Source organism: Amphibalanus amphitrite, unplaced genomic scaffold, assembly GCF_019059575.1.
Source record: "Amphibalanus amphitrite isolate SeventyFive unplaced genomic scaffold, NRLGWU_Aamphi_draft 000115F_arrow, whole genome shotgun sequence".
In the NCBI taxonomy this organism is placed as follows: domain Eukaryota; kingdom Metazoa; phylum Arthropoda; class Thecostraca; order Balanomorpha; family Balanidae; genus Amphibalanus; species Amphibalanus amphitrite.
The window spans coordinates 682,624-704,989 of NW_024881610.1; the positions used below are offsets into that span (position 1 = coordinate 682,624).

The 22,366-nt window shown below is 55.5% G+C and overlaps 2 protein-coding genes across 9 annotated transcripts in view; one reads left to right on the forward strand and one right to left on the reverse strand.

Moving 5' to 3' along the window:
* Positions 1-12,868, forward strand: part of LOC122381166 — a 47,168-nt gene extending 34,300 nt beyond the window's left edge. The window contains exon 4 of the mRNA XM_043365023.1: positions 10,815-12,868. Within this exon, the coding sequence (XP_043220958.1) occupies positions 10,815-12,567 (1,753 nt within the window). The 3' untranslated portion in view covers positions 12,568-12,868. The remainder of the gene's footprint in view (positions 1-10,814) is intronic.
* Positions 12,869-12,968: 100 nt separating this feature from the next.
* Positions 12,969-22,366, reverse strand: part of LOC122381168 (serine/arginine-rich splicing factor 7-like) — an 86,712-nt gene continuing 77,314 nt past the window's right edge. Inside the window, exons 1-6 of one of the 8 annotated variants that reach the window (XM_043365031.1) lie at positions 18,326-18,353; positions 16,523-16,600; positions 16,074-16,227; positions 15,608-15,808; positions 13,766-13,855; positions 12,969-13,443 (exon numbers count right to left, since the gene is read on the reverse strand). In XM_043365031.1, the coding sequence (XP_043220966.1) occupies positions 13,392-13,443; positions 13,766-13,855; positions 15,608-15,808; positions 16,074-16,227; positions 16,523-16,568 (543 nt within the window). In that variant the 5' untranslated portion in view covers positions 16,569-16,600; positions 18,326-18,353 and the 3' untranslated portion in view covers positions 12,969-13,391. Of the gene's footprint in view, positions 13,444-13,765; positions 13,856-15,607; positions 15,809-16,073; positions 16,228-16,522; positions 16,601-17,972; positions 17,993-18,044; positions 18,354-22,366 lie in introns of those variants that run through there. The other 7 variants (XM_043365028.1, XM_043365026.1, XM_043365027.1 and 4 more) reach the window with 7 other exon arrangements.

Genomic DNA, 22,366 nt, shown 5'->3' on the forward strand with positions numbered 1-22,366 from the left:
ACCGAGCCGACGCTGCCTACACAAACAGGTGGCCGGCTATTTTTATTGTTTGCAGTTGTGACATTTTTGGCGAAGCGAGGTGGGGCTCAACCGTAACAGCAATGAATTAGCCTGAATAGAGTGCAAATAGCGCGGATTCACTGTCCTTCGCCCACGCAAATGACGTTGCTAGATTGTAGAACAACAGTCAGCAAACGAAACGAGCCCAGGGACGGGGGCCGGTGCCTCTTTTCGATTATAATCACGTACGGCTTTTGTAGGGCGTTCGGCTCAAAGGCAAACACCTGCTGTGATAGCCGTAAAAGACGAGACATTTCTTTAGGAATGTGGTTTGAAGTGATTTTCTACGTAAATGGCATATTCGTGTCAGGAGGCGACGTCACCGAAAGCAAAACATCGATACGGGGATATAGTTTATGGCGGCTTTGCGGTAATGCGATTTACCTATGATCCAATTTAATCATACGAAACTCACTGAATAAAGATGGTATAAAAATAATGTTTTACTACTCTGTCCGGTGCTTTTACTCTTTCTGAAAATAGCATGAATGGTAATTATAGTAAATTGCTTTGCAAGCAATGTTGGTCACTATTAAATGAAAAAAGCTCAACAAATGTAGGAACCGACCCCTTGGAAATGTTAAATACGAACTAATAGCAACACAGATGACAGACGGGAAAGGCACAAACGTTCGGATTTATTCGCCTAGCGGTTTTCCCTACAAATTGAATATTGCACACTGAAGGTAAGGTAAGTGATTTTTTCCATGATGTTCATTCCGGAAGCAGGCAGCATAAATGGTAGCATCAAACAAAACCGGGCGAAACCACACTTCGCCATTCCTTTGGTCTATTCATTCCTCGAAACTTTAGATGAAAGTTGCACGATTTACCGTGGATAAAGTATACTTTTATACTTACGCCTTGGCAAATCTGACAAAAAATAATAATCCAAAATCTTCATTAGCTATTCCACATTCAGCTGTGGATCTGGGCTGGTGGTGGCGTGGCAGCCCATATGAATGCCCGCCGCCACACCGCATTATGGAAATGCGATCCCCGTATAAGCGAGGTGCCGCCTTTATACGGCAGTCGTATGTCCACGGATTTGCCTGACCAACGAGATTAGAGACCATATAGACTGGCTTCTCCTAACCAGGTTCGATTTTTCCCGTGCAATCGGACATTCTGATGTGACATCAAAGCTGTCACCAAAAAACCTCAACAGGCATTGTTAACTCATCGTAAAAATACCGCCGCCGAATAAGTCGATATTACCGGGCGGCGCTGTGCAGCGGTCGGCCCGATTTTCATCACGTGCCGCTCCACGGGGGTGTCGGGACACGGTACCGACTCTGCGGACACTGGACACAGTGTCACCTTTTCCGATCGGACAGCCGACAAATGCGGCCAGTGCGGACCTCCAGCCGCCCGCGCCCCGCGCACCGTCATCTATTTCCATCGCCGCCGGTGATCTGGGCCGGCGCGGGGACGCGCATCTGCACGTGCGCCGCTGTTCAGCGCCGTGCCTCCGCCAGCCAAATACGAGCATATCGAGTAACAGCGCCGAGCAGCCGGCCAAAATAGACACTTAACACCGCGCCGGCCGGCCGAAAATAGGCCCGCCGGCTACGGCCCCGTACGGCAATCGGCGCCGACGATGGCGGCCGGCTTCGGTTGCAGCCGTCGGCGCCGACGATGCCTAGTTGTGGGATCGGCCGCGAGGCGGCGCCCCTGTGCCGGTCCGCCTTCACTCAATACATATACCCTGGGTCCGCCGACCTGCAGCGGATGTGGGGGAGGAAGGGGGATTGGGTGGTTCCGACAGCTCAGGAAAGAGCGATTTGTGGCATGAACCGAAACAGCCGTCATGGGAATTAAGACCTCAGAGTGGTCGTCCGAGCGAGCGGGGTCATCTGTCCGCGCCCCGCGGTCAACGAGGGCCGTCCGGTGGGCCCGGTGCCGACTGGCCTGGTGACAGGGACGTCCGTCCACCACACGGGCGCCGACCGTATCGGGTTTCTTATTTACTTATCTAGGGGCGTGCAACATAACGGGTGAAAGCGATATGTTTGCTGGGGTCAAATAAAGGAGTCCTCCTATGCCAGGGGTCGGCAAATGGTGGGGCATGCCCCCTTTGGGGGTAATGGCGCCCTTCGGTGGGGGGTAATGACGGCCTCTGAGAAAGCCTCATCTTTTTTAGAATTAATGGTTCCCTTGATGGGACAAACATCGCAACTGTTGTGCCCCAGGATTCAAAGATTAGTCGAGGTCAAACGCACAAAGCATGAACTGATTAGCTGGTGCATGCCAATTTTCATGTAGCTGCTCACCATTCCGTACAGTCGTGGAAAGTAACTGTCATGTAATAGCCGGCGCTCGTCTATTGGCGTTTTCACAGTCACTAACGCAAGGGAGAGGAGTCGTCCATTGCACCCTGACCTGAGCATCTCGGTCTCTGAGCTGGAGCTTTGCAGAACAATTGAGCGTGTTGCCCGTGAAGATAAGCAGCCGCTGCTACCCAATTTAAAGGTCGTTGGTCATTGGGTGACCTTCCATAGGTCAATAACAAATGCCGAGTTAATCGGGTCCTGCTGTAACTTCTTGAAGTGAGATTTTGTGGCCTGCCATGATCTCAAGAAAATCTCACAAATCAACGGTTATTCGGGTTAAGGTCATGCCATTTTCAGGACATAAAAATGATCGGCTCGATGGTACAGTTTTTTTTTTGTAATCCGACCCTTTTAACGTGATCTATTCTCGAAAAATACCCGCTACCCCTATACGTATGGGGGTTAACCCGCGCCCCGCTGGGGCTCCTGGATTTCCACGCCCTGCTGGAGATGGAGGTTGAACACCCCCTATTAACTTGGCTCCTGGGTCACTAGCGAAACGCCGTAGTCGGCGATCGAAGAGCGTAAGAAATGATGAAGAAAAAACTATGGTCACCTTTTAGGTCAAATCAAAGGTCAGGTCACCAGAGGTCATCGAACGTAAAATTTCGCCAATTTCCAGGTCAACCTTTGACAATTTTCGACAAACTGGCCTATAGCTCAGGAAAGGATAGAGCTAGAGCGCTGTGTGGTGTGGTGCCCTCGGAGAGCCGGCGAAGTCTTCAGATGTCGTAGTCGGAGAGGGAGAGGCTTTGGAGAGTCAAACGGGATTCGCCACTGTCATCCCTCGTACTGGGTAGATGTCCCAGCCGGTTGGGCCGTGTCCCCCGTGCACTCTCCTCCACCCCTATGATCGATACCCTCCTCAAGGTGGACGCTGGCCCGTCCCAGTGGTGCCCGTAGGGCTAAACCGCGCCGTAGGAGGTATAGGCGTATATTTAAACGAGTGAGGCTCGTGTCGATCAAAGAGACCAGTTGAACAACGGAACTGAACAGTTTGGCTTTACATTGTTGAGCCACGGAGAACATTGGTAGTAACGGTGAAAGTAAAAGTGACATCTGTGTGTAGCGGCGCAAGTAGAGCTTCGCGGTCTGCCGCCAGGGGCAGACTGAGCAAGCGAGGTGGCGCAGCTGTCGCTACACCACCCTCCCCCCAGACACGTCGCTGTGGAACGCGACGTGGAGAAAACGCGCTGGTGGGCGCACAACACGGCCGGATCGTGTCGTGCGGAGACACGGTCGTAGCGGTGGCGGCGGGGGCGGCGGCGGGGGCGGCGGCGGTGGCGGCTCAGGGCGAAGTGGCGGCAGGAGGAGCCGCGGCCCAGCGGCCGGCACCGCCGAGTTCGAAGGTCGGCTGACGGGGCCGCAGTCGGCCGCCGCGGCCGGGGCGTCAGGCGGCTCTACGAAGGCCGGCTTGACGCGGTCGATGGACACTGTTTCCTCGCGGCCGTTTCGCAAGATGCGCACAGTTTTGTCACCGCACTGCTGCACTCGGTACGGCCCGTCGTACGGGCACGCCAGCGAGGGTCGCGCCTCTCGTCGAACGAACACATGAGACGCGTCCCGGAGTGTCTGCGGCACGAAGCTCGGCCGGTGAGTGGCCGAGGCGCGCGGCACCACTGGCGTCAGGTCCCGCATGTAGCGGCGGAGCTCAGTGGCGTACGAGGCTGGGTCCGTGACGGCGGCGGCCGGCGCGTCGCCGAGGAACTCGGCCGGCAGGCGGAGTGGCTGGCCGTACACCAGTTCCGCGGCTGTGCAGTCCAGGTCCGTCTTGACGGCTGAACGGACGCCGAGTAACACCAGCGGGAGCGAGCGGGTCCAGCGTTCGTTCCCGTGGGCCCGGAGGGCTGCCTTCAGCTGGCGATGCACCCGCTCGACGAGTCCGTTTGCTTGCGGGTGGTAGCTGGTGGTCCGGTGGCGGGTGCAGCCGAGGATGGCAGACAGTTCTTGCCAGAGGTGCGACTCGAACTGCGAACCTCTGTCGGTGGTGACACGTGTCGGCACGCCGAAGCGTGCGATCCAGCCGGACACGAATGCATTGGCGACGGTGGGCGTCTTGATGTCAGGGAGAGGGATAGCCTCCACCCAGCGGGTGAAACGGTCCACGCAGGTGAGGAGGAAGGTCTGACCTTCGCTGGGCGGCAGCGGGCCTACCAGGTCGATGTGAATTTCCTCGAAGCGACCGGAGGGAGGCGTCCATGTTGCTACCGGAGCGCGGGTGTGCCGGTGGACCTTGGAGCGCTGACAGGCGACACAGCTGCGGGTCCAGTCGCGCACGTCCTTGCTCAGTCCCGGCCAGACGAAACGGCTGGAGATGAGCTGCTGTGTCGCGCGGGCGCCGGGGTGCGACAGACCGTGCAGCAGCTGGAAGTAGTGCCGTCGGAGGGCAGTTGGGATGAGCGGTCGCGGTGAGCCGGTCGACTCGTCGCAGAGGAGCGAGCTCCCTCCAGCGAGCGGTACGGCGCGCACCTGCAGGCTGTGGGGCGTGTCGAGGTACGCCTTCAGCTCGCCGTCTTCCTGCTGTGCTGCCGCGAGTGCCTCGAAGTCCTGAAGCGGCGGCGTCGGCGACTTCAGCATGCTGACAGTCCGGGACATTGCGTCGGCCACCACGTTCTCGCTGCCCGGCACGTGACGGACGTCTGTTGAGAACTGGCAGATGAAGTCGAGATGCCTGATCTCCCTGGGCGAGTAGCTGACAGAGCCGGAGCCGATGGCCGACACAAGTGCCTTGTGGTCGGTGAAGATGGTGAAGGGGCGGCCTTCAAGAGAGTGCCGGAAGTGTTTCACCGCCAGGTACACGGCCAGCAGCTCACGGCCGAACGCACTGTAGCGGGTCTCCGGCGGTTTCAGCGTCCTGGAGAAGAATGCCAGCGGGCTCCAGGCTCCGTCGATGTGCTGCTGTAGCACGGCGCCGACCCCGGTGTCCGAGGCGTCAGCCTGCAGACTCAGCGCGGCCCCGGGCGTGGGGTGCGCGAGCTGGGTGGCCTGTGACAGGGCGATTTTGACGCGCTGGAAGGCGTTCTCTGCGTCTGGTGTCCACTCCAGCGGTGCAGCGCGTTTGCGCTTGTGGTCCAGGAGACGGTGCAGCGGACATAGGAGGCTGGCGGCACCCGGCAGGAAACGATGGTAGTGGGTTACCATACCGATGAAGCGGCGTAGCTGGCGCTGCGTGGCGGGCTGCGGAAAGTCCTTCACCGCAGAGACCTTCTCCGGCAGAGGGGCGATGCCGTCCGGTGATACGTCGTGGCCCAGGAACTTGATTCGGCTGGCGCCGAACACGCACTTCTCCGGGTTGACGGTGATGCCGAACCTGTCCAGGCGCTCCAGGACTTGGCGGACGTGGCGGCGGTGTTCCTCGTGGGACGTGCTGGCGACCAGGATGTCGTCGAGGTACACGTAGCAGCACGTCAGGCCGCGCATCACCTCGTCCATGAAGCGCTGGAATGTTTGGCCGGCGTTGCGGAGCCCGAAGCTCATGCGGCACATCTCGAAGAGGCCGAAGGGCGTCACGATCGCCGTCTTCGGAATGTCGGCAGGTTCAACCGGAATCTGATGGTACGCGCGCACGAGGTCTATCTTCGTAAAGACCGTGCAGCCATGCAGATTCGCGGCGAAATCCTGAAGAAACGGTATCGGGTACCGGTCGGGCACAGTTACTTTGTTGAGTGCGCGGTAGTCGCCGCACGGTCGCCACTGTCCGGGTGTTGGTTTCGGCGCCAGGTGCAGCGGCGAGGCCCAGCTGCTTTTGGATGGGCGAGCGACGCCGATCTCCACCATCTTTTCGAACTCGTGTCGAGCGAAGCGGAGCCGGTCCGGCGGCAGGCGGCGGGGGCGCCCGACGCGAGGGGGGCCCCGCGTGACGATATGGTGCGTCACGCCGTGCCGCACGGGTAGGAGCCGGGTGGAGGTAGACGTCACGCGCGGAAATTCGCGCAGCAGGCCACTATAATCACTCTCCGCGCACATCCGGACGCCAACGGAGCTGACGCTAGCGGGAGAGCCGACGACGCACGTTACGCCTTGGTCGGAGCGCAGCACCCGGCGGCGCATGTCGACGGTGAGTCGGTGGAAGGCCAAGAAGTCGGCGCCGAGGATTGGTGTGGAGACATCTGCCACCAGGAATTTCCACTGGAGAGACTGTGCGCCGAGCCGTACGGTGGCGTCGACGGCACCGTGGAGCTGGATGGCGGAGCCATTAGCGGCTTCCAGTCGTGGTGCGTCGCGTTGGGCGGTCACTTGGTCGTCCGGCGTCAGAACACCCGGTGGCAGGACGCTAACCTGGGCGCCGGTGTCGACCAGAAACCTCCAGTTCTTTACCGTGTCGGTAACGTAGAACAGAGGCGCCAGTGGTGGGCCGCCCGTCTTTGCTGGCGCGAGGGCAGACAGGCGAGCTAGTTTCCCTGCCACGAGCAGGGCTGGCGGCACTGGTGGGCGTCAGCGCCGAACCGCTCGTGATACCAGCACAGCCCGTCCGTTGCCGGCGGCTGCCGAGTGTCGGCGCGGGCCGTGCCCGTGCCGGGCGTCGCTGGCCGGCGTGCCGGGCGGGACCTGCTGCGTCGCCGAACGTCTGCGCGGTGGCTCTTGTACGATGCCTCCATCCGCGCGACGGTCGCGGTGAGAGCGGCCACGGCAGCTGTGAGATCCGTCCCTGCCGACTGCTGACAGTTACAGGAGTGGCTGGCCGGCGGAGCGACAGCGGCGGCCGGCGGGGCCACAGCGGCGGCCACCACGGCACCTTGCGACGCCTCCTGGAATCGGTCTGCGGCGCTGGCGAGGTCGTCGATTCCGGTCGATTCTGGCAGGAGGGCCAGGGCAGCGCGCGTGGTCTGCGGCAGGCGCTGGAGGAAGAGCGTCCGCAGGAGGCCGGTGTCATCTCTTGAATTACCCAGCATGTGCTGCATGTTACGCAGCAGCTGGGTGGGCTTCTGGTCGCCTAACTGCTGGTCCCGGAGCAGGGTCTCTAGGCGAGACGCGCGAGACTGCGCCAGCCGAGACCGCAGCGCCGTCACCAGGTCCGTGAAGGACGGCGGCGTGGCCGTCACTACGTCACGTACCTGGGAGGCTACGTGCACTGGTAGGTTCGCTACCAGCAGCTTAAACTTGGTCGCATTGTCGGTGATGTTTGCGACGTCGAATGCGCAGTCTACCTGCACCAGCCAGAGTTCCGCTTCCTCCGGCGAGAAGGCGGGCAGGCGAAACGTTGCGGACGGACGCGAGTCTGCAGTGTCGGGCATGGTGGCGGAGGTGAACGCTCGTCGCGCACTCGCTGTGCAGCCACTGGGGCGCCCGCTGCGCAATCACAGAGCGCTCGCTGCGCTGTCACTGGAGTGCACTCGCTGTGCAACCACTGAGGCGCCCGCTGCGCAATCGCAGAGCGCTCGCTGCGCTGTCACTGGTGCGCTCGCGGCGCAATCACTGGCGGGTCTCGCGGGCCCGAGTGCCACACACACACACAGTCAATCCGCCGGGCAATTACGAGCCCATTCTTGCCGAGGCGATGGGAGGCCAGGTTCGGGTAGAACCTATTCTTGCCGAGGCGGAGCTGTCAGAATCTCGTAGGATCACGTCGGGGTCACCATTTGTGGTGTGGTGCCCTCGGAGAGCCGGCGAAGTCTTCAGATGTCGTAGTCGGAGAGGGAGAGGCTTTGGAGAGTCAAACGGGATTCGCCACTGTCATCCCTCGTACTGGGTAGATGTCCCAGCCGGTTGGGCCGTGTCCCCCGTGCACTCTCCTCCACCCCTATGATCGATACCCTCCTCAAGGTGGACGCTGGCCCGTCCCAGTGGTGCCCGTAGGGCTAAACCGCGCCGTAGGAGGTATAGGCGTATATTTAAACGAGTGAGGCTCGTGTCGATCAAAGAGACCAGTTGAACAACGGAACTGAACAGTTTGGCTTTACATTGTTGAGCCACGGAGAACATTGGTAGTAACGGTGAAAGTAAAAGTGACATCTGTGTGTAGCGGCGCAAGTAGAGCTTCGCGGTCTGCCGCCAGGGGCAGACTGAGCAAGCGAGGTGGCGCAGCTGTCGCTACACCTGCGGAAAAACGCATTCGATAGCTCTCTTAACGTTTTTTCTGATGCCTGCCCTCAGATTCAACCGAAGATGGTTTAGCCTGCAGGAGACAAAAACTTCCAAAATGTACGTTGCTTGCTGATAGTTTTTCTTAAATAACTTTTCACTTAAAACTTGCAAGAGCTCACTTTTATCAGCATCGTGATCCTCCCGTCGAGAAGCATCGAAGGTTTTGTTGCATATCAGTCGATCCGTATCGTCGAGCTGAACACATCTAGGGCATTTTCATCGCTCTGGGATGCCTTTATCAAAAGTTATTAGCGAATAGCTGTTGGATACCATTCATGACCTGAAATGACCTCAGGGACATACAGTGGGGTTACGGGTGCAATTTTCCGGTTCAGCGGTCATGTTTACTTGTAAATAAGAGTGTCACAGTGTTAGGAATGACACTGGTCCAAAAGAGGCGCCTTTCAATTTTCTACCATTGACTTTGTGCCCTCTCCCATTGATAATGGGAGAGGGCGTGAAATTGACCTGAACTTTGGTCACCGACATCAAATCTCCGAGATACAAATTTTTACATGTTGTTGCCTTTATCAATTCCTGAAAGTTTGAAAGAGATCTGTCACTCAATGCAGCTAAAGCAGGCGTTGCAGTCTTTACTGAGGTGAGGTCACTTGACGTGATCTGGTGACCTGACCTTGAGTGACTCTGGTCTGAAATATTCACAACATGTGCAGAAACGATGTATGATAAAATGTCCCAAAATGGTGGCGCTCCGTGCCAACGTTTTTGAGATATTTTGCGAGAAACCGCAGGGGAGGGGGCTTGCGGTTTCTCGCAGATATGGTACCCAAAGAGTCACGGAAAAGTATGGAATTTCAGTAACCTTGGTTGCATCACCAATGGGGTCTGGTAGGTGGGGGTAATGGCCCTGCCTGGCGCCAAAAAAGGGGGCACGACCCCGGAGGACCTGCCGACCACTGTCCTATGCAGTTATGATAATTAGACTCGGCCAGCAAATGGCTGCTGACCGCAAAACAAAGTCAAACATACGCTATAGTGTGATATGCCTATTACCTACTGCCTAGCGACTCGTTAACCGCATTACGCATTGACGACAGTAGTTAGTCGTTCAACCATGGCCGGTCGGGTCTGTCCCTCGTGCACATTATAAGGCGCGCTCGGCCAATTTAGCATCCGTTACACAACACCCCCGGCCAGGGCCGTCACAGTGGCACGTGCATTGTCAGCGTGCCAGCTCGCTCGTAAAGTCCCGTGTGCAGAAAACTGTCAGCGTAAACAACGATTGTGTTCGAAATACACAGAAACATACTTTGGCCGGCCAAACGGCGCCCATTGTCTGTCGCCGGTGATATGAGGATGCACGATCGCCGCGAAACACCCGAGGCCGCGAGCCGCAGTGGCCCGACTCGTAGATTCCAGGAATGCTATTTTCTCCTTAGCTAGTTGGAGCATGCAAGCCGGTATGCCGTTCTGAATGTAAATTATGTGTATTTTTATTCCAGTCGTCTGATGGGGAATATTGAGCCGGACTGTCCAGGCCGAATGAATATGGCCATAACAGGGCTGCCTACCAAATAAGAACAATGAGCACAAGCTCCCGTATAAGTAGTAGAATTTCCCAGATTGAAAGTAATTGAAACGGGAAAAAGACGTTTACGCTCATGAACAGCATCAACAACTTAAGCTGACGTACCGATTAATAACAAGCCTTGCTTCATGAGCACCGACTTCACTTCGGATGGAGGGTACGACCAGACCCTCAAACCGCGGTCATTTGTCAGGCAGTTTATATTTCACAAGACGTAGATTCTATCTCACACAGTAGCCTGGCGCTCATTCGCGTAAATTTCTGCGGCCGCACAGCAAACACTAACCCCGATCAACATCTGGTCCTTCTGATCTGACTTGGCCGGCCATACCAGACTGAACTGACGACAGGCTAAAACGGCGCGGTATCCTATGAGCAGGCCGGCAGGTGACAGATATATGTGCCATTAACGCCGACCGCCCGGAACCGGTGACGTCATTATGAACGGGTGACGTAATCAGACCCTCGCAGACGTCATGTGACCAGTGCAGGGCGCGGACTAACCGCAGAGCAGACAGATCTGATGACTGAGGCAGATCATCACGTGGTTATTGTTCTGGCGGACCACATGCTTAGATAAGACAGACAGACAGGTGCGGAAAACAAAACAGCGAGATAACAGATGCCGTGGTGTAAGCGCTGAACTGTATTATCCATCTACGGGCTGGGAGGGGCTGCCTGTTCATTGCATGGTACGATCGCACTGTTTGTATAAGCCACTGCCGCGTGTGCGCAGACTCGCTGTTTCTGTTGTCCCGACTCTGACGCTCTTCTCTCTCCTTCCGCAGGGGTCGAGGCCGGGGCCCGACGGCCGCTGCCGGCGGCGCGCGCGGCCGCCGCCAGCTCAAGTTCCATCACCAGGCGCTGCCGCCCGAGTACCTGGACCACTACGTGCAGCGCATGAACCAGGAGGCCGCCTCGCTGCTGGCCCAGGAGGTGACGGCGCAGGCGGCGCGCGAGGCCAGCCCGCCGCAGCCGCCGCCGGAGCGGCCGGCCGCCACCGCCGCCCTGCCGCACCTCACACCGGACGTGCTCAGCGCCGCCTGCCAGGCCGGCCGGCGGCACGGCACCAGCACTGTCCGGCCAGAGACACTCAGCAAGGTGGCCTCGGTGATCGCGGCCAACTCAAAGTACCGGCAGATCCTACCGCGGCCGGCGCCAAACCGAGGCACGAGGACACGCGGCCGCGGCCGGGGGAGAGGACGAGGCTCACGAGCCATCCCCGGCTTCATCCAGGAGGTGCACGGCAGCATGAACAAGGGCCAGGAGAAGATCCTGGTAGAGAAATCCTCCTACGACGGCGGCAGTCTCTTCCCGACGTCGGTATCGGCACACCTGGTGAAGGCCATCCCGGGCCCGTCGGCGGCGCTGGCGGCGGCGGCGGCGGCGGGCTGTGAGCCGCCGGCAGGGGGCGCTGAGGCGGCCGCCGCTGCCGCTGCGGCGCTCAGCCGGCTTCAGGGCGGCCTGGAGAGTCCGCTGGAGGGCCGCCACCGCAGCAGGAAGCCCCGCAAGGCCGACATCTGTCACATGGTGGACGGCGGCGGCAGCGAGCGGTCGCCCAGCTCCCCAGAGACCCCCGATACGCCGCCAATGTCGATGCTACAAACACTCCTCAGCGCCAAACCGGAGCCGGGAGACGGAGCCGAGGAGTTCTATAGTCGCCTGCACGAGTACCTGCCCATGTACCAGCGGCTGCTGGCCGGCGCCGGCGCGCACAGCGATTCCGGCGAACAGGAGGAGCCGCTCAACCTCTGCATCCGCGACCTGAGCCTCAGCGACGGGCCGTCGGTGAAGTCGGAGCCGTCGGCCGACGAGTCGCCGCCCGACTCGCCGTCCGAGGCCGCCTGGGGCAGTGACTACGTGTTCTGGCCCGAGGCCGGCGTCATGGTACACCCGCTGATGCTGGAGCATCACTGGCGGCAGCGGGCGAAGGGAGACGCCGCCACCTGGGCAGGTGACGCGCCCGACAGCCCCACAGACGCCGGCGGGGCGGCCGACGGAGGATCGCGGCGCAAGAAACGCTCCCCGGCTCACGTGCTGTCGGGGGACTCCGCGTCAGCCGGCGCCGGGGGGTTCGGCTCCACCTCAGATGTCAGCATATGTAAGTTCAAGTTCAAGGGCGGAGCGAACCCCAGTCTCCAGGAGAAAAAGAAGCTCTCGCTCAACAGCGACGGCCAGTTCCGCTTCTTCCAGAACGAGCGCACGCCGCCGACGGCGCTGGGTGAACAGAGTGTGGCGAGTACGAGCAGCGAGCGGGCAGCGCCCAGTCCCGACCGCAAACGGAAGCGGGCCGGGCCGCTGGAGCAGCACCGCCAGCTGGAGAAGAAATTTCGCGAGCAGGGCTTTCTGATTCAGACGGCGCAGACTGAGTCGGCCGAGGGCGCCACCTACTGCAAGTTTCGTCAGCTGAAGAAGTTCACGCGCTACCTGTTCCGCAGCTGGCGCGACTACCTCCCTGAGGAAGGCGAGGAGGGGGACACCGCCGCGCCGAGTGAGACGGCCGGCAGCGAGTCCCCGCCGCTGGCAGAGGTCAAGTTGTGACTGGGGCGGCCGCCGGATCGATAGTCGGCCCGGCTATCAGTGTGCCCGTCCCTCGCGGGAGGCGCGAGTGTCGACTGTATGCGTGCGCACGTAATGGTGACTGTGAGGTGGCGAGTGCCAGCCGGAGTGTATTTATCGCGTGAGTCTCATCGAGTGGCGCATTGTCCGTCCGCCGCGCGCCGCATTCGTCACTTGTTATTGTTGTCATGTGCGAGGAGGGACAAACGTGCAATGCCTAGTCATGTGTTTGCAGTGCCATTTTAAGCAATAAACGGCCGTAAGTGCCTTCGCACACCGCCCAATGAACTTCTCTGCTCTCTCATCTGACTCCATCACAACTGCTAATCAGCGCATCATCACAGCACATCGTTTCTACCCACATCCCACTACCAAATCCAATCAACCTGTCAACTGTTTATTGACACCAAAAATAATCCATGGCGCGTCTCACGGTTGCGAGGTTCTCCACGTCCTGTGGCAGGGACAGATCTGCACAGACCCGTCCTCCGACCCCGCGGGCGGTGACTCGTTCAGGTAGCGGCACCCGGAGCTGACGTCTCTCCCAGCTCGCTCCGACCAGGCGCGCCGAACTCCGGGCGCCGTGTGAGCACACACCCACCGTGTCAGCGCTGTCTACATCTACAGCTACTAGCAACTCTAGCCGAGAGAGAGGAGAGAGGAGAGGGCGGTGATGATGGAGTAAGCAGGACAGAGACTGAGTGGCGGCGGCGCCGGGCGCTGACCTGACGCGCGGCTCGTCCGTGAGTGTATGATGCGGCCCGCTGGCCGGCCGGGGCGGACCTCAGTCCCGGCGGGACGGCCTCTCAGTCCCGGCCGTTGGTCCTCGGCGAGCGGGAGCGGGAGCGAGAGCGCGACCTGAAAAATAAAACACGAGGCCCAAGTCAGATGACGTCGAGACCGAACAGGGAGTAATGCATCACGCATTCAGCACTAAGGCCGTCAGCGGAACGAGCGCAGGCAATCACAAAATGCGGGTCTGTGCGAAATGGCCAGCCTTACGTAAATGCTTTAATGAAACACGGCACGGATTAATGCTTTGAACGGGTGACAAAGTTTTTAGTTTTATACAAGCCCACTTCGTACACAAACAATAACAAGCTAGATAGTCCCATCCGTATATGCCGTATATGAAAGTGAAATACACGTCCGAGCACACGTCGACGCCAGCGCCACCTACTTGCTGCGCGTGTAGGAGCGGGTACGTCCGCGCCGGTCACGAGAGCGCGAGCGGGAGCGACGGTCACGGTCGCGGTCGCGGCTGCGGGACCTGAAACAGCCCCGGGGGCAGGCAGGTGTCAGCCGCCGCGAGCGGGGCGGGGCGGGCTGGGAGAGGGCGGACGGGCAGTTACTCAGTGGCGAAGAACGCAGGATTGGTTGGAAAATGTAGATAAATGTCCGCAAGTGACTACCCTCGGGAGAGGTAACTGAACAGAGGCAACAGAGGACTAGTAGGAAGCTGAAATGGGTAAGACAATACGACGGTATAGCAATGTGTAAGGATACCTCCGTGACCTGCGTCGACACACACACTTCAAGCGACACTCTTCACGTGGTTGCTTAAAATAATACATTTCTTCAAAAGCAAGCCGCATCTCGATTCGCGACACACCAGGGTACTTCAGGGTAAGGCATTCAGATGGGCATGTTCACAAAATTACGAATTCCGATTCGTGAAGAGGATACGCTACACCGCAACGTAGTGACTTGTGTGATATTGGCATGGGTTGCAAGCATTCATACGAGGTAACTAGTTCGAGGGAAACATCCGCCGAATACAGGAAACCAGCCAAGTGAATTATCAGGAGAGCGTAAACATTGGAATTCCGAGGGCACTACAATGTTTGGGTTAGGGATTCAGCAAACGGATCGAACCGAAAAGGTGCCGAAATCAGACTCAGTAAGCTGATATGTACATAACCTTTTACATTTTATTTCGTCGCAAGTCAAATGTGTCTATCCCGAATTTCAGTCGGTTTAAGGTTGTCCCTGTTTGACTGAATTTCTGCCCATAGCAGAGAATGGTGTAGCGCTACTGTATTCAATCCTTTGAAAGTGTTTATCAAAGGTTGCATCATTAAATTGTACTTTCTTCCTCCAGCAGCTTACTCGATTATCCAAGACACCGAATTTTGGATGTGATAAAGCGATCTGATAAGTTTATATGATGCCTCCAGCGAAAGAAAAGAAAAGTGTCAAGCAAGCTTTTTACAATGATAATTTTTGTGATGGAACTTAAACAGCGCCACTCAAAATGGTGCTGAGGTAAAAGGTGGAGACAAGGTGGAGACTTCCACTGGCGTCCAACTGGCGTCTGGCTGAGCAGGCGTCCAAGTTGGCGTCTAACTTGGCGCCTAACTGTTGGAAGGAGACTTCCAAGCTAGACGCGTCTAGCAAGACGCGAAATGGAAGTCTCCACCAGCCTTACCTAAGAAGTAAGACCACATAACCTGAATACCAGAATCATTCAATTGTAGCCGTCCGACATTTCAACTGTTAACAGTTCTACCAGCAAAATAACAGCTGAATCGAGTTTTGCGATACTACGGCCTCTCCATAGCACGTTTCCTCTTTCACACAGGTAATTTTCGGTCTGCCTGTAGCAGATTTGACCAGCGTCCGGTCCGACACTGAGTCTCTGTCCACTGTGGCACGCGCTAGTGCATCTCTGTGTGCCCTGTGACGGCGTCTCACCACCGAGCTGGGCGGCACTGGGAGCGGTGACACGCGGCTGACTGGGAGCGGTGACACGCGGCTGACTGGGTGGGGATGGGTGCGCACTGCGCGCGCTCTGCAGGCAGCGCCGCCGATCACACGGCTCGGACGGTCAAGCTGTGACGGTCAAGCTGACTGTGCGGGCGACAATCATCCCCTACGAAACGTCAGAACAGCGCGTCAGCAGGCCATCGACCACCCATTAACCACGGGCACGACACCAGCGGCCACGAGCGGACGCGTGTCTTCTCCGCCCTCCCGCTGGGGCCCGCCCCACCCCCGCCGACCCGCCCGGCCGCCGGCTCACCTCTTGCGGCCGCCGGCGCCGGTAAAGTGGTTCCTCTTGTCGGGACAGTCATAGGCGTAGTGGCCGCGGCCGCCGCACTCGTAGCAGCGGTCGTTAGGGTTGTACCCACCGCTGCTCCAGCGGTTGAAGCCGCCGCCGCCGCCGCGGCCGCGTGATCGGCCCGTGGACATCTCGACGGTGACGCGGCGGTTGCAGACGGTGCTGGAATGGCGGCAGCACGAGCGTCAGACAGCACAAACGGACATTTGTAGACAGTCAGACAGAGCGCAAACGGACAGCGACCGTCAGACAGAGCACAGATAAACTGCAGCCGTCAGACAGAGCACAAACGGGACAGCAGCAGTGGCCGTAGTCAGTTAGCAAAACTCATAGGATGGCTGCTGGACCTAGTATAACTATAATGGTACATATCTATACAATTGTCCACTTGTCTTGTGTCTGAAGACGCATGCGGTCTTCAACTTACCGTCCGTCCAGACCTCTGACGGCGTCCCGGGCATCGCGTGGGTCCTCAAACTCGACGAAAGCGAAGCCCGGCGGGTTGCGGGCGACCCAGACGTTGGTCAGCGGTCCGTAGTAGGAGAAGGCATCCTCCAGCTCCGTCTGTGAGGCGTTACTTCCTGAAAATGGACGAGTTTACAAACGCGATATCAATAATGATCCTATGATCCTATGATCCTAATGATAATGAAGTGAAAGATAGAATTTGTAGTTGCATGTATTGTACATAGCAGATAAGCTGACTGAAATTAACAAGGGAAATGACAGCACATGATAACCAGCTCATTGTTATTTCATGCATTCAAAAGGACCAATTGTATCAAACAGGTTGACTATATGAGATTAATAGCCAACAACATTCAATTCTAAATGTTTCACATGTTGACTTTCAATTGGTTAGATTAAAATGCTTACCAAGATCCCCCACGTAGACTTTGCAGTCAACATTTCCTCGAGACATGCCTTCAGATTGTTAGCAGACCCGATGGGCCACTGTAACACACAACACAGCACATGGTTCCATGACTTACAAGGACAAAGGGATGGCTATATTGTATGCACACACATACCATCAGTGACTACGCCTGGGATTACAACATACCTAGTGTTCATGGCTTGAATTAAAGATCTGAAAGACCTTTTCTGAAGAAAGACCTTTTCTGAACAAATACCTTAAAACTTAACTTTAACTTAGGTACTTTAAAACCGGGGGTAACTTGACAGGCCAGGGTAGCTTTGATTTGAGATGGCTGCCCCCATGGAACAAAATTGACCTAATTTCTGACCATTATTTCAGAGGTAAGCAGTAATGTAAGCTTTCTCAACCTCATGACATGCATTCCCAGATGCTGGACAAATTTGTTAACATAACTACCAAAACCAGATTTATTGTTTAAAGGGAATTATATTGCTGAAACTAACACTGCTTAGTGCTTTTTGCCCCCCCCCCCCATCAATGACCAAAATTTTTTTTGCAGCCACATTTAAAAAAAAGCACTTACTGCCTTTATTCTTATTCGAACAGCCTTCAAATCAGTCTGCCATGATTTCTCAAGGATTATATCACCATCTTGTGCTAACCAAAGCAGTTTTTGGAAAATTAGTCCGCATGAAAGGGATCAATCTTTTAGAACCCATGTTTATTCAGGAGTGGCAACAGCATGCATTACACTGTTTGTGATAAATTAGGCACCCTTTTTTATAGGAGATAAAGAAGGAATATAATTCTATGCAACTTTGAAGTTAGCTATTAGGAGTACTGAGGAATTCCATGTGTAAGTTTCATGGAAAAATGAACACTTTTGAGAGTAATTAGTAACCCCACCTAGCGCCTGCCACCTGGGGTTACTTTGATCACGCTGTTTTTCACTTATATCTCATGTTCCAATTATGTTATAAACAAGAAACTTGGCACATATGTAGTCTTGCATTGAAATGCAATTTGGTTGGAACTTCAGCAAAATATCCCAATCCACATAAGAGTTATGACCCAAAAACCTTGAAGTTTAATCAGGGTCAAGCATTTCATTTAGGAGGGGTCCGACAACTGAGGTCCACCATCCTGCTCAGGTTCCACCTGTCTCCCATATATGCAATTTGCCAACCCCATTGAAAACATCAGGATTGGTGACCAGACTATTGATTTGAAATACTAGCACATTTGATCCCAATGAACAGAGCTTGGCACTCTAAAAGTGAGTGGTAGTTGCGTAAATGGCCGTCGGCATACCTATTTCATGTTTTTTCATAATTCATTAGCAAGATTTGCATGAGGGCTCTCCAGGCATGCATACCCTGATTCGTCATTACACGACTGGGCTGTGCCTTGCACGATTGAGTAAGGCTAGCGGAGACCCGTGCGCACCCGAGATCTCGTCGAAACCTGCCACGTTTTGCAGCTTGGGGGAAATGAATAGACAAACATCTGCGCTTTTACCTTGAAAATCTCTCGACTATCAATGCAAATCAGTCGCAGTTCTACGCGAAAATATCTTCGAACAGACTTCAACCCTCAGTCAACATATAAAACATTATATTCACTGATATAACTTGGATATAACAGATACAGCGTTGCGTGTAGACGAGAATTACAACCATAGGGCTGTTCGGCTGCGCAGCAAAAATGAAATATGCTGCAGCACGCATGCGCAGTGAGGGCTTCGTCGCCTGTTAGTCCCGCCCACACCACTGCGTCACCGCCTGTGTGACGTCACCTACTGAAGCATGCTTCGTTTTCCTGCAGCACGAAATTTGGTGCTGCAGGAGGCGAAAGTGGCGCGGATTAAAGTTTACCGTCCAATATTTCATGTAACGGAAGTTAGCAGGGATTCAGCAGGGGTTCAGCAGGGATTCAGCAGGGATCGACGGCCCCTACGATTTCGCTGAATTTTGGTGGAGAGGTGCAGAATGGTGTCCTCTATCGAAAATCCTAGTGCCAAAATGCGGGGAATCCATCAGGGGGGCCACAAATCCAAAAAAACAGTATGCCCTCAGGGCACAATCGACGAACTTTGAAAACCCTACTTCTAGCCGTCAAAACAGCTAAAAATGCACGTCATTCGAAAGAAGACAAAATTTTACGTGCAACGGTACCAAATTTAGGGGGCTAGCGCCCCCTGAACCGAACAAAACAGCTTCAAATATATGGGCCCGGGAGTATGCCCTCGGGGCATAAATAAACGTTTTCAACAATTTTAGGCCTATAACATCGACAAAATCCAGCAATATGCACATCATTGGAAAGAGCGTGATTTCCCAAACAAAAAACCCCAGTAACATTTTTCGATGGGGCCCACCTGGGGCCCACGGGACCCAATTGAAATTTGGGGCCCAATGGGGCGGCCCCTACGATTTTCTTCAAAATTTGCACAGACACTCTCCTGGGCCCCCTCTTCAATCTGGCTGAAGAAACCTACCGGGGAATCCAAAGGAAGGGGCCCAAAGAGGGCCCCAAAGAGGCCCTTTCTAAGTATTGCCCCTAATTTCGCGACCAACCCCGGCAATATGCACATTATTGGAAAGAGCGTAATTTCCCAAACAAAAAACCCAAGTAACATTTTTCGATGGGGCCCACCTGGGGCCCACGGGACCCAATTGAAATTTGGGGCCCAATGGGGCGGCCCCTACGATTTTCTTCAAAATTTGCACAGACACTCTCCTGGGCCCCCTCTTCAATCTGGCTGAAGAAACCTACCGGGGAATCCAAAGGAAGGGGCCCAAAGAGAGCCCCAAAGAGGCCCTTTCTAAGTATTGCCCCTAATTTCGCGACCAACCCCGGCAATATGCACATCATTGGAAAGAGCGTAATTTCCCAAACAAAAAACCCAAGTAACATTTTTCGATGGGGCCCACCTGGGGCCCACGGGACCCAATTGAAATTTGGGGCCCAATGGGGCGGCCCCTACGATTTTCTTCAAAATTTGCACAGACACTCTCCTGGGCCCCCTCTTCAATCTGGCTGAAGAAACCTACCGGGGAATCCAAAGGAAGGGGCCCAAATAGGGCCCCAAAGAGGCCCTTTCTAAGTATTGCCCCTAATTTCGCGACCAACCCCGGCAATATGCACATCATTGGAAAGAGCATAATTGCCCAAACAAAAAACCCAAGTAACATTTTTCGATGGGGCCCACCTGGGGCCCACGGGACTCAATTGAAATTTGGGGCCCAATGGGGCGGCCCCTACGATTTTCTTCAAAATTTGCACAGACACTCTCCTGGGTCCCCTCTTCAATCTGGCTGAAGAAACCTACCGGGGAATCCAAAGGAAGGGGCCGAAAGAGGGCCCCAAAGAGGCCCTTTCTAAGTATTGCCCCTAATTTCGCGACCAACCCCGGCAATATGCACATCATTGGAAAGAGCGTAATTTCCCAAACAAAAAACCCAAGTAACATTTTTCGATGGGGCCCACCTGGGGCCCACGGGACCCAATTGAAATTTGGGGCCCAATGGGGCGGCCCCTACGATTTTCTTCAAAATTTGCACAGACACTCTCCTGGGCCCCCTCTTCAATCTGGCTGAAGAAACCTACCGGGGAATCCAAAGGAAGGGGCCCAAAGAGGGCCCCAAAGAGGCCCTTTCTAAGTATTGCCCCTAATTTCGCGACCAACCCCGGCAATATGCACATCATTAGATAGAGCGTAATTTCCCAAACAAAAAACCCAAGTAACATTTTTCGATGGGGCCCACCTGGGGCCCACGGGACCCAATTGAAATTTGGGGCCCAATGGGGCGGCCCCTACGATTCTCTTCAAAATTTGCACAGACACTCTCCTGGGCCCCCTCTTCAATCTGGCTGAAGAAACCAACCGGGGAATCCAAAGGAAGGGGCCCAAAGAGGGCCCCAAAGAGGCCCTTTCTAAGTATTGCCCCTAATTTCGCGACCAACCCCGGCAATATGCACATCATTGGAAAGAGCGTAATTTCCCAAACAAAAAACCCAAGTAACATTTTTCGATGGGGCCCACCTGGGGCCCACAGGACCTAATTGAAATTTGGGGCCCAATGGGGCGGCCCCTACGATTTTCTTCAAAATTTGCACAGACACTCTCCTGGCCCCCTCTTCAATCTGGCTGAAGAAACCTACCGGGGAATCCAAAGGAAGGGGCCCAAAGAGGGCCCCAAAGAGGCCCTTTCTAAGTATTGCCCCTAATTTCGCGACCAACCCCGGCAATATGCACATCATTGGAAAGAGCGTAATTTCCCAAACAAAAAACCCAAGTAACATTTTTCGATGGGGCCCACCTGGGGCCCACGGGACCCAATTGAAATTTGGGGCCCAATGGGGCGGCCCCTACGATTCTCTTCAAAATTTGCACAGACACTCTCCTGGGCCCCCTCTTCAATCTGGCTGAAGAAACCTACCGGGGAATCCAAAGGAAGGGGCCCAAAGAGGGCCTCAAAAAGGCCCTTTCTAAGTATTGCCCCTAATTTCGCGACCAACCCCGGCAATATGCACATCATTGGAAAGAGCGTAATTTCCCAAACAAAAAACCCAAGTAACATTTTTCGATGGGGCCTACCTGGGGCCCACGGGACCCAATTGAAATTTGGGGCCCAATGGGGCGGCCCCTACGATTTTCTTCAAAATTTGCACAGACACTCTCCTGGGCCCCCTTTTCAATCTGGCTGAAGAAACCTACCGGGGAATCCAAAGGAAGGGGCCCAAAGAGGGCCCCAAAGAGGCCCTTTCTAAGTATTGCCCCTAATTTCGCGACCAACCCCGGCAATATGCACATCATTGGATAGAGCGTAATTTCCCAAACAAAAAACCCAAGTAACATTTTTCGATGGGGCCCACCTGGGGCCCACGGGACCCAATTGAAATTTGGGGCCCAATGGGGCTTCTAAGTATTGCCCCTAATTTCGCGACCAACCCCAGCAATATGCACATCATTGGAAAGAGCGTAATTTCCCAAACAAAAAACCCAAGTAACATTTTTCGATGGGGCCCACCTGGGGCCCACGGGACCCAATTGAAATTTGGGGCCCAATGGGGCGGCCCCTACGATTTTCTTCAAAATTTGCACAGACACTCTCCTGGGCCCCCTCTTCAATCTGGCTGAAGAAACCTGCCGGGGAATCCAAAGGAAGGGGCCCAAAGAGGGCCTCAAAGAGGCCCTTTCTAAGTATTGCCCCTAATTTCGCGACCAACCCCGGCAATATGCACATCATTGGAAAGAGCGTAATTTCCCAAACAAAAAACCCAAGTAACATTTTTCGATGGGGCCCACCTGGGGCCCACGGGACCCAATTGAAATTTGGGGCCCAATGGGGCGGCCCCTACGATTTTCTTCAAAATTTGCACAGACACTCTCCTGGGCCCCCTCTTCAATCTGGCTGAAGAAACCTACCGGGGAATCCAAAGGAAGGGGCCCAAAGAGGGCCCCAAAGAGGCCCTTTCTAAGTATTGCCCCTAATTTCGCGACCAACCCCGGCAATATGCACATCATTGGATAGAACGTAATTTCCCAAACAAAAACCCAAGTAACATTTTTTCGATGGGGCCCACCTGGGGCCCACGGGACCCAATTGAAATTTGGGGCCCAATGGGGCGGCCCCTACGATTTTCTTCAAAATTTGCACAGACACTCTCCTGGGCCCCCTCTTCAATCTGGCTGAAGAAACCTACCGGGGAATCCAAAGGAAGGGGCCCAAAGAGGGCCCCAAAGAGGCCCTTTCTAAGTATTGCCCCTAATTTCGCGACCAACCCCGGCAATATGCACATAATTGGAAAGAGCGTAATTTCCCAAACAAAAAACC